This window comes from Nothoprocta perdicaria, unplaced genomic scaffold, assembly GCF_003342845.1.
Source record: "Nothoprocta perdicaria isolate Ctin4 unplaced genomic scaffold, notPer1 scaffold_42, whole genome shotgun sequence".
Taxonomy (NCBI): Eukaryota; Metazoa; Chordata; class Aves; order Tinamiformes; family Tinamidae; genus Nothoprocta; species Nothoprocta perdicaria.
The window spans coordinates 4,699,838-4,714,781 of NW_020455666.1; the positions used below are offsets into that span (position 1 = coordinate 4,699,838).

Here is a 14,944-nt window from a genome sequence, read left to right on the forward strand (position 1 = left end):
TACATTAAAATATTCTTTATTGCTTAATTCAGTGTTTATTTTTCCTAAGGGCGTAAGAAATGGCCTAATTATGAGGATGTTTGACTCATCATTGTGTCCAGATGTTATAAAAATAATTAAAATGTTTGGTACAGAAACATAGCTAAAATGAATGGGGAAACTATAAAACATTTAATTCATTCTTAGTTTCAATAATATTCCATATTTTTATGACAATCTGAAAATCACTATTATTATGGAATGGGCTGTATCTGCTGAAAGGGCATGAAAGACTAATTCAAAGCCAAAACTAAGTGCATCCTAAAGAGCAAGTTCTCTACAGACTTGAGAAGCAGTGGATGAGAAATTTTGCAGAGTAACAAGACAGCACAAACCCTCCTGGTCGCCTGTCATAAACTGCTTCCACTGGCATCGGTGGGGATGCCCGGAGGTGGCATCCAGGACTGGCCCTGCCTGCTTCCTTAGAGTAGCTTCGCGCTGGCACCGCGTGGGCTTTGAGCTAGAGGAAGTGGCCCGTGTTCTCCTCTCGCTTGGGCAGCGTCCTCGCCACCAGTGCCCGGGGGTTTGGTGGGGCGTTTCTGGAGGCTTCGGTCTGTGCAGGATCACTGTGCAAGAGACCTACAGCTTAGGAATAAGTCTGTGTTGAAAGGAGAGTTTTAACTTGTGCGTTTTCTATCTTCTCATTTTCATTTTTGTGAATTTGGACGTTAACGTGTTGACTTCTGATTGGGAAAAACAGAGAAGGTCAGGAGCACCAACAGTTACAAGTCTTTAGGACTTCATGCTTTCTTTTAGSGGGGGAAAAAGCGTCCTACATGTGTTTTGCAGGATCTGGGCTGATTGGGAGTTAAAACCGCTTGTAGCGACATTAATGATGCTYGTGCTTTTTGTCCTCCTTAGGAATTTGAAGGTTGGATGAGAGTTGCTGATGCAAGTTGTCCATATGGCTGGAGAGCTAGTGGTGGYGGGTGAGACATGCAGCCCATACAGGGAAGCCTTGCCAGCAGCTTGGGAAGGTTCTCTGCTATCCTCTAATCCAAAATAAATAGAAAACTATTGTTGTAATTTATTCACCATCTTTGCAAACAAAAACTGTTTGTTTTTATGGGCTTGGTTGTGGTTTTTTGTTGTCACTTTTTGAACCTGCAGGTGTTAGTTTGCTCTCTGAAGATAGATGCTGCTTCCTGAGTGTTTGGAAATACGGTGAGAGTCAAGAGGAAAATTATTAAGAAAAATGAGAATGCTCATTGAAATGAATTCCCTGGGTCACAAGCAAATCTAGAGGTGTGCCAAGCTTAATGAAAGTGAGGTGCTGCAGTGCATATTTTATTTTGTTTTTGAAACAGAACCAAGTGCAATAATTAAACACTGAGCATTTGAGATGATAAAAACTAATTAAGAGGTTAAAGTATAGCAATCTGTCAGGTACTAAGAGAATAGAGGTTACAAGATTTTTCTTAATAAAACAGGCCCCCCGGGGTTTGAACTCATTACCTTTACAAAGTAAAGTAGATATGATAGTGTCAACCACGTGGTGCTGATGCCGTTGTTACTGGTGGGGTTGGGAATTTGCAAACATTTCTTTAGCTACAAGGACAATTTAATACTCAAGAGGAAGAAGTATTGATAATTTCAAGAAGACTGTCTAGTCTTCTCTGAATAGAGGTATAGTTTTGAGAAGTGGTGCCCCTGCATCGTTCTGTGACTTCGGCATCAGTTCGCTGCATGCCACAAAATATATCYGAGTACCTGGAAGCTCTGTTTAGTTACTAAGTATGGAAATAAGATCCTGAGATTCAAAAACTAGATATGTGTGTGACTTGAGTGGTTTCAATATAACCTTTTTTATTATTACTTTTTTTCCCTTGAGCCAGAGCTGCCCAGAGTATGCAAAATTATTCAGACTAAATTACCATTTGATCTGAAATTTGCTTTTGTGATTAGTATGAGCATCTTCAACAGTAATCAAGTTATYAAAGTGACTAAGTATGGTCTTTAGTCTGTAAGGAACTAACTTTTTTTTTTTTAAATAAACTAAAAAAGCATGGGATTTTATCTCTGCAATTCAGCTGTTTCCAGAAAAGCGACTAGGGAAAATGCCTTATTTCACTCTTTTTCAAATAATTCTGATGTTCTTTTCATTAAGAATCTGTAGCACTCCTGTGCTTGGGAACTGAGTCTTGAAATTGGCAGGAGTATGGCCTGACACAGATTTTTCTCTGAAAATCTGTTCCAGCTGGATCAAGTTRTTATCATTTGGAAAATCTGCACAGAGGCATATGGCCATTAGAAACGTATCAGAGCAAAACTCACTGTAAGTAAAATCTTCAAAGATTGTTTGCACTGTGATTTTCAGTACATGGTTGAACAAGACTTTCCTGCAATGCTCCATTAGCCTGTTGGCTGCAGCCAGCAGCAGGCAGGGTACTGAGAACAGCAAGTCCTTCTGTCCTTGGGTATCGTCAGTGCTTCCAGGCTCCTCCTAGGCTTAAGGAGAGATGGATTTTGTCTCATTTCTCTCTGTTTTCATGTGACAGAATTGGAAAACAGAAGGTCAGCAGCTATGGGAGGCTGTAGATGGATTTAAGGTGTAGGCTGATGGCTGGGGACAAGGAAAATTGGGAATAATGAGGGGCTCAATGTAGTACAGACCTAACTAAGTTAGGAATGCATCTAATTAGGGGAAGATTGTCTTTGCTTTTGTGCAGCATACACATTTCCAGTATTTTATCATAAYGAATCTATTCACAGTTTCATTTCTGTATGTTCAACTTTTTGGTAAACTGAACTGTTTATGTTGCTTCAAAAAGCCAGCAGACTAACAATGGTGAACCTGAAAAACTGCCAGTCTTGAATGAATGCAAGGGGATAATTGAACTTATTCACAATAATTGTATGTTTAGGCTACTAATTTGTTCTTGTTTTTYATTTGTAGTTTTAGGGGATAGTACTTTGAAGCATCACTAGAGTCTTGCCTGGCTAGTTGTGGTGGTGGTGAAGTCTGCAGCCATCCTCTGTRTATGGCATTAGCTGCAAGGTTATAATCTTTTTTTAACCCACCAGCAGTAGGAACTCTAATATCAAGGTAGCASGAGTTAAATAATTTGCAATTTATTAGACCCAGTAATGGCAATTTTGGTGATGGAGCTTCTGTAAAATACTTCAAAACTGAGGAAGGGGCAGTGAGAGTTGGAAAGCAAAATAAACTGCTGGGCTTCCTGCAAAAAGGCAAGGATTTGCCTTTAGCCTCCTCCCTGCTCCTCCTCCTCCCCTAGGAAAGYAACATTATGTGGTCATCATCACTGGCTTTTCTTATGGCTTCAAATTCTCCTTCCAGGCCAGCATCCCTCTCYGGTATCTAAACCTGCTCCTGTGCTGGTTACAGCAACCATGCACAGACCTATGCAATCAGTGAGAGAGAGAGAKGCCTGTTTGCACATTGGTGTGTTCATTGCCATGTTGTAGGATACTATTTTTAAATATAGAAAATAATAGAGATACTGATGGACAACACTGGTTATTCTCTGTTGGCTTTTCCCCATTCTCCACTAAATGAGCTATGAAACGAGCACATCCCAGTGCTTTGATGGGCTGAAAAGGACTTGCAGCACAGGTAACYCCTAGGCTAGAATATTACCTAAGCTGCACGCTAATGAAAACTGGTTTTTCCCAAGGCAACCTGGCCTCTTCAAGAGCTGGCAAAGCACCTTCAGCCTTACAGGCTTCCTGGAAAGGAAATCCCCTTTCCAGTTCTGAAATGAACCCAAAAATGGGGAAATCATAGGAAGGTGCCTGGGTAATGCTTAAGTTTGGTGATCTGCTGCTGACTGCTCCCACATGTACTGCATGGGCTTTGCGTGAAGGAGTCGGGCAGAAAATTGCTCTGATGATTGAAACGCAGGTTCTGGTTTCTCTCCCAAGACTGCACTCAGCTGCTGAACTGTATTTTAAACAGTTCTCTCGCCACACTTTAGCAAATCTTTTTTGGCATTTTGCAACTCACATTTCGATTGGAGATTAGAAAAAAGTGAAAGAAATAACTCTTAAAAATAAGAAATGTTTTTCCTTTGTTCTTTTTCTACATGATTTCCTTATTTCACAAGTTGTGGGKTTTTTTTTAACTTGTTTTACAGCCTTGAGAGTGGCCTTTAAAGCCATGTAAATGGTGTTTGGGTGGCCGTTTTGGCCCTTTGAGATTTCTCCCATGTCCTGGGTGCTTGCCCTGGTTTTATTCAYGCTGGACCAAGCCAGTTGCTCATGTTGAGCACATTAGGAGGGTTAACCTGGAACTTCAACTGAGCTGTACCRCAAGGCATGAAAAACATTTTTTTAAGTCTCAGATTTTATGCTGACCTTGGCTTGCTTATACATACACATGCAAACACCTTTCCACATGTATGCTTAAATATTCTCTTAAAATGCATGTCCTTAAGTAGTGTGCYTCCAACAATAGCTCATTCAGAGTTCATAACTCATTCTGTGCAATAGCACAGAGATAACTCCCAATTCCCTTCAGAATATCCCGATCTTGGTAAGTAGCCATCGTTACAGCAGTCATTTTGGAGCATGTTTATTCTAATGAAAATATATTGGCATTTGTATTAGAGTGTCATTATAAGCTATTAAGTTACAATTATTCATCATACTAAGTGTTAAGTAATCATTGTGAGATAATTGTTTGGTCATTAAAATACTTTCAAAAGYTTTTTTGGCCTTAATATAAAAATGTTGCAGTATTACATATGGTTTTTATATTTTTGCCTCCAGAGTTTTCAGGAATTTCTTCCATCATGCTTTAGCCCTTTGGGGACTTTCATAAAAAATAACTCGTTTGTATACAATTTATTCTAGTATCATCTATGTATATCTACTAGTATGTCATTTTATGCATTTAATGTTATTACTAACTTACCTTTTCCATAGCTATTCCAGTTTTCTCACGGTGTACTTCATCCTGATGCTGAGATATTTAAAACAGACATTTTTGTTAGGGAGAATTACATAGAAAATGCACCATATGTTTGTGTTGTCCACATTCAGTGTACCAAAAATTAATTTTTCTTATTGGCATGGGGATGTTAACACATACAATATAGATTTGCATCTGCCTGTCCAAGGGAAAATATGTAAGTAGATTGTTCACTTTTTGTGGTGCCGAGTCGTGTGGGGAATGCTGCATTGGAAGTGTCTTAGAATGGGATATAGCTTTCTTTGAACAGGGTTAAAAACTGGAATCTTAAATAGGGAATAAATCAATAAGTTATCAATTGAGACTTTTCCTGTGCTCCTTACTGGATTGTTTCTACTATTACCTGTGTTGTACGTGGGGATAAATCTTAGTTGAAATTTATTTCACTGAGGAGAAAATGTAATTGAAACACATTGGAATCAATACAAACTGTATAAGAAGCTGCGAATTATTTTTCTAGCCCACTAGGTGCTAGGATGGAGGCACTAGTATCTCATGAAATACTAGAATAATTTTCTTTTGGTGAGTGAGTAAATGTTTCATCATGGGAAGAAAAACCTGTTTTGTCTTTCTTTTTGCCCTTTATTTGATTCTGTATGAAGAAGATTTTTTGACCCTTTTTGGGCTTTGTTGACTGTTAATTAAAATCATCACAACCATGGTCTTTGTGTTACTTGTGCGTGGAGTGCTAATGTATCCATGACTTTGTTATAAAGGAGCCCACCCGTGCAGAAAGGCATCCTTTCTGTTCCTGAGTGGGGGCTGCGCCTGTACAGGTGGCTCCAGCAGGTCACTAGCGTGCGAGCGAGGGGCTTCGGGGGTCACTCTGCCGTTCCTTAYGAATCTGTTGCACTTGCTCAGGATAGCTAGTTTGGGGTACTTCTCTCAAATTATAAATGCAAAACATTTATGGTCAAATTAATGCTTCATAATCTTTGATACTGCAAGATCACTCCTGTTCTTAGAATATGTGTGTCAAGTAAATAAGTGCGTTCAAGTTTACTATTTAGTTGTGTCAGTTCTCCAGAGTTTCCACGTTTCATCTGAAACGCMTTTTTTGTGGAAGGTGGATGGCTCGCCCTCGTGCAGCCTGGGGTTGGGGGTGACTTGCTGCACCCCTTGGCCCGCCCGTGTCCCTGCAGGGAGCTGAGGCAGCTCCAGCCCAGCCCCGAGTTGGGGGAGCAGGGCGGGAGCAGCGCGGGGCTCTGTCCCTGTTACCTGCTGTCTCGTGCAGCAGCCRTGGCGCCGGCAGCACTTCCAGCCTTGCTCCTGCTCCTGCAGCTGGGATTGACGAGCTGTGCAGTGGCCACAGCTCCGCACTGTGGGCAGGGGGTGACGTCCCTCTGGGTCCCGCATCACCCTGCCCTGCGGATCTGGGCTTTGCAAGGGCTCGTGCTCATGCACGCGCCACCTGAGCCACGGGACAGGGACCTGGAAGAAAAGCCATGCAGGCCACTGTGCACATGCTGACAAGCAGGGCTCTGCTGTAAAACCAGGTCCTTGAGCCATTTATTCTAAATCAGCAACCGGAAATTTTGGAGAAAGTACATATGATATAAAAAATTGATAATAGTTCAATTTTCATTATGGTTCAAACTGGAGTGATGCATGCAGGTTGCTTTTGCAGTGTGATTCCTGCAAAGATGTGTAGTGCATAAGTGCATGCAGGTCCAGAATGGGCAGCAAAGGTGTGTGGGGGTGCCCAGCTCTGAGAGTCTGGACCTGACATTTGGCTATACGAGATGTTTGAAACTATACATGCACACTGGTTTGCCATAGATTGGAGAAGGCTGGAAAAAAAAAAAAAAATCKGAGCAAACTGTGATGGATCACGCTTTGGTTGTTTTTTGTTTGTACATACATAAATATTTGCTCAGTGAGATTAAATAAAAATCAGAATTACATAGTGAAAGTCCTCAAAACTATAATGGAGCATAAAACAAGATCTTAGGATGTTGTGTCTGCTCATCGGAGAATGGCTGCACTGAGCCCCTGCACTAATTGCATCTTGCTAGCACTTTGCAGAAGCAGGGACTCTGTTGCATTCTTTTTCTTTTTCTTTCCCCCCCTAGTAAGGAAGGCTGCTACAGAGATTTCTGAATATTATCACTGAGAGGAAAAATGTTGCAACTGTTCATCTGTTTTTCAGCTGTTGAAGAGAGAGATGAATCTGTAAATACTACTTCTGTTGCAGCAGAGAGATCATTGTGATTAGACACTGTATCTCATCTATGTTTTTCTAATCTTTTATATCTGACATGTTATCTGTAAGTTCCTTTTTATTTCAATTGCGTGCAATCAAGAATTAGAAAGTTCTTGGTTTAAGTAGAAATTAGGCAGAAACACCTCAATTTAAAGGATTTGATAAGGTCTCTTGCATCTAAAATTGTCTTGAGTGYTGAAGAACTTGGTTTTGTTTCATTTAGAAGCCAGTATCACTGTGTGAACTGCATGGTGCTGAGCATTTCCAGAAAAAAATGAACTTCATTTTTGTTTATTAACAAGCAATTGAATTTTTTGTTAATTTTGTACCGATCATGGCTGCTGAGKGCTTATTTATTTGCGTTTAACCTTTAACTATCCTACGAGATAACAGGGAGTAACAACAAATTATATAATTGTCAAACAACACTTATTTGTTATGCTGGAGGAAGCAGTTGGATTTAACAATGCTATCTATTATTCCAAAAAATACATTTCTTATTTTCTTTTTTTCAGCGTCTTGTWGAAGCTGCAGAAGATGCTTATTTGAAGCATGAATTTGATGCTGACTTGCAGGTAATTAGTAGTTTTTTATTAAATATTTGTCTTTAAGGTGTATTGTAAAGGTTTATACAATAGCTTTCTCAAACTGCTGTAGAAAGCCAGGCATGTGAGTAAGAGAGGATGCTGATTACAGCGAATGGAATTAATGAAGCCTAGCTCRGTATTTTGACAGGTTATGCATTCAGTGCTTGGGTGTTGGGAGACCTAGCAGGTGGATTTTACTCTTTTAGAGATTTCATTTAAATTCCCTGCATGTCTGTCTAGGTCAAGATTTTTAAACACAGTAATTAGCAGCATGTGTCATCATTGCAATGTCCTGGCAAGGAATTGTTCTACAGAGGGTTGAATTTGCAAATGGGATGGGGAGTCGGCGGGCTCCGGATGACCTTGCTTTGTGCGCGAGATGCGTGTCTGGGTCGGCAACTAGAACAGACCCCGTTTTCCTTTCCCTGGAAGTCCTCAGAGCTGCACCATCATTGTTGAAAATGTCGCTGTTGGAGATATTTAAGAGAAAACCTTTGAGTGGTTTTTTTATTATTTTTATTAACAGTAGAAGGTGTAGTGAAAGTGTTGCTCGTTACTTAAATGTGCATTAAAGGCATAAAGAGCTTTGGGGCCTTTAATAGATCCTATTCAAGAGGTAGAGTTTTATCTATTTTGACTTTAGCTATCTAAACCTAATCTATCTGATTTTTAAAATACTTGTGAAAATTAGCCTTTAAATATCATGGAACATGGGCTTCTGTTTCAATTAGCTTCTTCAATATATTTTTTTTAAGGAATACGTGAAATGGTGAATTCTGTAAACAGAGCTTACAATGGTTACTTTCAGTAATCAAAAGCTGTTTTCTTTTAATAAGGTGATGCAAATAACAGATCTCTTTTTAGAAAAAGAAAATCTGGATGAGATTTTCCGGGCTCGGGATAAAAAATGTTTAGAAGTCTGTGGTATTGTGATCAGTGCATGTCGGAGAAAGGATGAAATGAGAGCACTGAAAAGGATAATTCATATTATAGTTGTATTCAGTGAGGGCTGGCTCTGTATTCAAACGCCTCAGAGCTCTGTTGCACCCCAGCCTGTTAGAGATGTGCTGCGATTCTTTTTTTTTTCTTTTTGAACTTCATACCTTGAAGAAATGGGAGCTATTTTCTGAATAAATCAGAAACATGCTCATAGAACAAAATTTTAAAGGTCTAGAGTAAGTGCAGCTGCACTGCAGGATAGTTCTCTCTTTGAGGAAGTCCTTCACTCGCTGAGGCTTTGAAGATATTAACGCTTTCAGGAAACCAGTTAAAAGCCATTTGTGTCTGCAGCTTTAACGGACAATCAAATCTTTGTGCAGAGCTCTGTTGTTTATTAMTGTCACGGTCCATTAAAGCTAATCAATTGTTAATCTGGGTTTGAGTGACCCCTTTGCAACCCTTGCTGGGTGATTGTTGTTCTTTATCAAAAATCTCATCGTACCATCTGCTCAGTATAAACTAATGGCCAGAACGATTTGATAGTGTACATGGAAGCGGAGGGTGACAGAAGGCTTATATAATATACAGTTGATATAATTCTGCTATCGAAGAAGAATTTGTACTTTATTTTGGCATGGCCTAGATGGGGAAGACAGGATTAAATGCTTTGAATTAATGGTATGTGATACAGGACCATTTTGCACTCTTTGTGTTTAGATATCCTCAAAATGGGAATCTGATAACGAAACTGATTTTGTGTTTTTTATTGGTCCAACATCACTTCTTATATCTTGAGGATAAGAGATAAAATTGTGGAAGTTCATAAAAAGGATATAAGGGAGAAATAAAATTGTATTAATATTTTTATTGACATGAAAAAACACTGACTTAAAATAACTGCAAGTGTTCAGCTGTTAGATTCTTAGTGTTCTTTTTGGTAATGCTAACATTATATTTTTTAGTTAGGTCAGACTTGTTCCCTTATGGGTATTTCTGTCAGTAACATTTTTGGTTTTATCCTTAGTTTTTCTGTAGGCATTCTAATCAATATACTGTTGTACTGCATAATGATCTAAACAGTCAAATATCTRTCCTTGGCAATGAATATATTGGCACCACCATCAAAAACCTTGCAGTTATAAACATAAATAAAACTGCCTGTGAATTGAAGTAAATAAATCAAAATAGTTGGTATGGTGTTTAACTCATCAGCATTATATATTGCAAGCTTGAGTAATGGCCAAGCTCAGAATTGGAGAGATCTGCCGTTAAAGCCTTAACCCCATAGTGTTTGGGCTCAGTCTKTGTTTCTCCCAGGAATTTGAACCAAGAGTTACAGTCATTGCAAACTGCTTAGGAAACCACTTTCTCCATACCACTTATATTTGAACTCTTAAAGCAATCTAGGACATCTGTCGTTTCAAARTTATGCTATATAGTGATACTAAGGACTGTTTTCATGTTGTTCTTCAGTGTAGCAAGTATAGTTTTCTAATGCCTAAAAGTGTAGTTAGGGATATAAGAWATATTAATATATATTTTTATTTCTARAAGAGGTTGCTTTGTCACGATGTTACTGGTCTTACAGCATCCCTTGTCTTGCTTTATGCTGACAGTGACGCTGTGCTCGCCTCTGTGTAATGTGCAGTGAGGTATGACCCATTCTCCCTGAAGCTTGCAGCTTAACACGATTAAGGAAAAGAAAAAAAGCTATATAGAGACCAACTGCCAAGCACAGATCTGGCAAGAGTATTGGACATTACAGGTTCTGAAATAGTGTTGCAGCCATTTTCTGGTTTTATTGACTTACTGTTTTTCCAGAGAAATATATTTTGGAGAAAGGAAACAAAGAGTAGTATTTCTCCATGAGAAGTGATTCATTCAAAAGAAATTTAAAATCATTTGTAATCATGGTGGTTCTTATGTGAAAATTTGGCCTCTTGATCCTTTAATTGCTTTGTGTTTGGGTATGTGTTTCTTAAGCTGTAAGCTTTCCTTGTTGTGATTCACTGAAGCTATGGGGGAATTTCTGTCCAAACTCTTGGAGGAGGCTGAGATGGGAAACTCTTTGCTAGAGCTCTTATGTAGCAAGGCATTTGCTGCCTGTGCAGTCTGTACAAACACACAGATTTAGAAGCTGTCTTCACCCACCACATTTCCTGAAAGCACTGGAAACCGGGCCGATTTTGGTGASGAAAAATAACCCAATGTGATGCTCAGCTGCTGTTTTTATGTAGTTACTCTGCAAGGTGTTGAAGTCCACATAGATGCAACAGTGTGGCTGGTGTTGGTACCTGAGTTCTCTACGGTATCACAGCATTTACACAAGACAATCCAAGCTCACTTTTAGGATGTTTCTGGTACCCTAAAAATAAGATGCAGCATTGCTGGCATCTGAGTTCAYGATGAGATCTATGCTAGTACTGTACTATCTGTGATTTTTCAGTGACTTGAGGAGATGGATGCATCAGCAGTGAAACTGATGCTGGACTTCATGATGGACCAATCAAAATATCTTGCATCTGGTTTCTTATAAACTTTAAGAAAATGCAATTTTAGGATAAATGCAGATTGGTTGGTTAATCCTACCAATTACTAGCCTTTGTCAGTAGTGAGAGGAGTCATTTGCTAAACTGTTGATATAATTGTCCATTTACAAAACTGTCCCATCTGTATATACAGCTATGTGGATCTCTTATTTTCAGTTCATTTGCAGTATATTCTAGCTGTGAGTTTTACACACAAATGTGTGATATAATAAAAAGAAAGGTTATTTCTCTGCGTAGAATCTAAACTAGTCAACAATGTCATTTGCATTATTAGATGTTCAGTCASATACTTGTCACTGGTTTCCTTCTTGTATTATAGTTTTTCTACTGGATAGGTTAGGTTTGAGTGCCAGTCCTTTAAGATAGTTTGCCACAAAGATGAGGATTGTTAGACAGCTTTTAGAAAAGTGTCAATTTCTTCTGAAAAAACTCTTGAAGTTACAAGCATGAGATCTAAAAAGAAAATATTATAAAGTTGCTTCTCTCTCTCTCTCTGCATCTATATAGAATATCTATTTTTATATGCATACTTTTTTAAAGATAGTCTATAAAAAGTATGTTTCCAAAATGTTACCTGGAAAGCAAAATTAACATATGAGGGCTGCCGAACCGCATTGGTGAAGTCCCTGCTCTCCGTGGTTTCTAGGTCTGATCTTGCAAATGCTCATGATACTGGACAGTTTATTGTTTTCTTTCAAGAGCAGTTACGCGACTTACCATTATTTTGAAATTCAAGGCGCTGTATATAGAGCCTAAATATAGACATAAAAGCGTAATTTAAATTGCTCCTACTTCTTAAAATTCCAACCTATATGGATATCTAGCATACTGATACCATGCAAAAATTTTTAATGATGCATTATTAAATGCTAAAGTATTAAATTAAAATTTAATCAAATAGATGGTAATTACATTGATATCAGTTACTAGAAAATACAGGACAAAAGGTAATTGAGAATACCTATTCTACATAATCTTATTAATTTCTTATTATAACACATGCTTTACTTTTAGTATTTTACAAAAGTCTATTTGCATATTTATTATCTCAGCAATTTTGAATGAGACACATGATATCTATATTTCCACTCTTTTGATATTAATGTTTTTTTTTCCTGGCTGTTAGAACTACACTCACAAGACTAAAGTCTGCTGTTGAGGTGCCCTGCACATCCCAATTCCAAGAGAAATCTCTTGGGCTTGGAAGCACCAGCAACAATCACTCAAAGGATTTTTTGAAAAGTGGGTTTAAACAGCAATGAAACATCTAAATTTTGATGTATTAATGGATTAATCCATGGCTCTTTCTGATTCAAAAATCAATCTTCTAAATTCCAAGCCTGTAAATTGAGTATGAAAWCTGACAATCTGGCTTTCATAGCACTTTTACGTGTTTTGACACACAGCTGTATTTTTATTGCTCATGGAAAGTGTACCTATACCTCCTAAGAAAGCATGAGGCAAAGATCTTTCATTAGCACAAACCTAATAAGGTTTTGATGGTCTTGTGCAACTCTTCCTGTGTCTGGGCTTGTGATGTTTTATTTAGTCATAAATGARACTCCTTCCAAGCCCAAGGTCGCTCACTCGGGACCTGCTGGATGAGCTGGTCTCTRTGTTTCCCTAAGGCTGCTGACCCTGTGACGGGCCCTTCCATAAATTTGTGTGGGTCCAACTGAAGGCACAATCTGAATAGGCCTATGAGGCAGAAATGATATACGAATGTTGCGTGGCTCTGCAGAATTTGGTACCCTTGAATTTCCTGAGTCATTTAAAGCTTTTCATAAGACCAAAAGTTGGGGGAGAGTAAGGAGAAACAGTCAAAATAGAACTCTCTGCTCTACTTTTTGCTCTGTTTAATCAACTTTTTTTTTTYWMAAAAAMAYATCTGTATATGTTTCAGAAAGAAAGATAAAAGCTCCAGTTTTGCAGCTCTGAATTTTATTTTACTCTTGCTATTTTCTGTGAGTTCAAAGTAAAGACTCTCTGTGACTGCTCTAATGCTGGCACTGAACCAAATTGATTTTCCAATTTTTAGCTGTAAGAAGTCCTTTCAGAGAAGAGCACTTTAACTTTGCTCTTTGCCATTTACTTGTTGACACTGGGAGGAGAAAAGAAAAAAAGATAGCACTGTAGGACTATAAAAACTTCAATTAATTTCAGATGATACTGGTTAAGAATTCTCTACAATTGATGAACATATAAACCTGCAGAGCAAGACCTTCTCATCCTTTTCAYGTTGCTCACATGAGGTGTTAAACATCAGAAAAGTGGCATACAGAGAAAGAGGGTCCAAGGATCTCTTGGGTTATTTTAGCCTCTAACCTTTTGCCTGTTTTTTTTTTTTTGCTTCTGGTAACTGAACAGGAAAAGAGAAGAGACTTCTATGAGGCTGGTAGAAGTAAGCTACAGATGGCTCTTTTTAGTTCATTACCTTCAAAACCTTCATTAGATTTTTAGTGTTGCAGTTTTGTAGGATTTCACTGAAGGAAGGAGGGAGCATAAGTGCTCACTTAGTATCATCAAATACATTTTCATCACTTAAATCATTTATCTAAGAACTTCTAAACCCTCTTTAATATAAGCAAATGTGAATTACTAGAATTATTTTATTTTTATTGTTTATGTTCATAATTTCTACTGATGAGAAATGAATTCAAGAGTTGAGCACAGAAAWGTATGGATTTTCTTATTCACTGTCTAAGAAACAGATGCGGGTGGTAATTTTTCAGCAAAGTCATGATGGCTTCTCTATTGGYGGATAATTGCTTGGAGTTCTGGTGGCATTTTGCCCTATGTAAGGGAGCCACTGAAAAAGAAGAGTAAAAAGAAGCTCAGCTAGCATAGTTTAATAGCTCTCCTATTTGACATGGAGCTCAACAGCAAAGGACCTGCCAGGTATGGTTTGAATTTACTCTTAGAAATAATGTGCTTCTCTTCTGAGAAAGCTTGCCATGGAGCTGCAGAGAGGCATCCTTCTGACTGCAGCCCTGGGAATACTACTTCTGGTATCTTAACAAGTTAAACTTGCAAGGCATCTATCAGAAGCAATTTTTATTCAATTCTGGATTTGTTTTTGCCTTTCACTCTCATGGGCATTGGCCATATTTCAGTGCTTGTACAAAACTAGGCTCAACAAACAAGTTATGTTATGATTCTTGCATTTTGTTGAGTTTTCATCTCTTAAAATGCTGTTTATTTAAGGCTAYGCTTTTCCATTACTTGTGAAAGGAGGAGTTGATATAGATGACTACAATATACAACACAAGTCATACTGTTCTAGTAAGTTCTGCAGAGCTTATCAGCTTAGTTATCTTTTGATTTATGTTCTTAAATGTACCAAAATCAACAGATATACTCATTACAGATTCAATTCTACTTCAGCAAATATAGCCTAGTGATCTTTACTTTAAATACACAAATCTGAACTGMAGAATTGTCAAAGAAACATAGAACACAGCAGGTAATTTGGTCATTCCAAAATTTTTGAGTTTTTATTGAGTTTTTGAGTATTTATTTATCCTTTTATTATGCTTGCTTGCTACCAGAAATGAGATGGAAATAGTTTCTCATTCTATGAGCGTTCTCAGTATCTCAAGTTCTCCTATGAAGCACTGAGATATCCCAAAGCTTTTCCAAAGCCTGAGAAATCCCATCTTCAGAACAAATTGTAATTGAAGAGGTGGTGGGGCTCTTA

General features: G+C 38.3%; 1 protein-coding gene across 2 annotated transcripts in view; it reads left to right on the forward strand.

Moving 5' to 3' along the window:
• Positions 1-14,944, forward strand: part of CACNA2D3 (calcium voltage-gated channel auxiliary subunit alpha2delta 3) — a 347,867-nt gene that overhangs the window by 96,488 nt on the left and 236,435 nt on the right. For both annotated transcript variants that reach the window (XM_026046033.1, XM_026046034.1), the window contains exon 4: positions 7,688-7,747. In XM_026046033.1, coding sequence (XP_025901818.1) covers positions 7,688-7,747 — 60 coding nt within the window. The remainder of the gene's footprint in view (positions 1-7,687; positions 7,748-14,944) is intronic.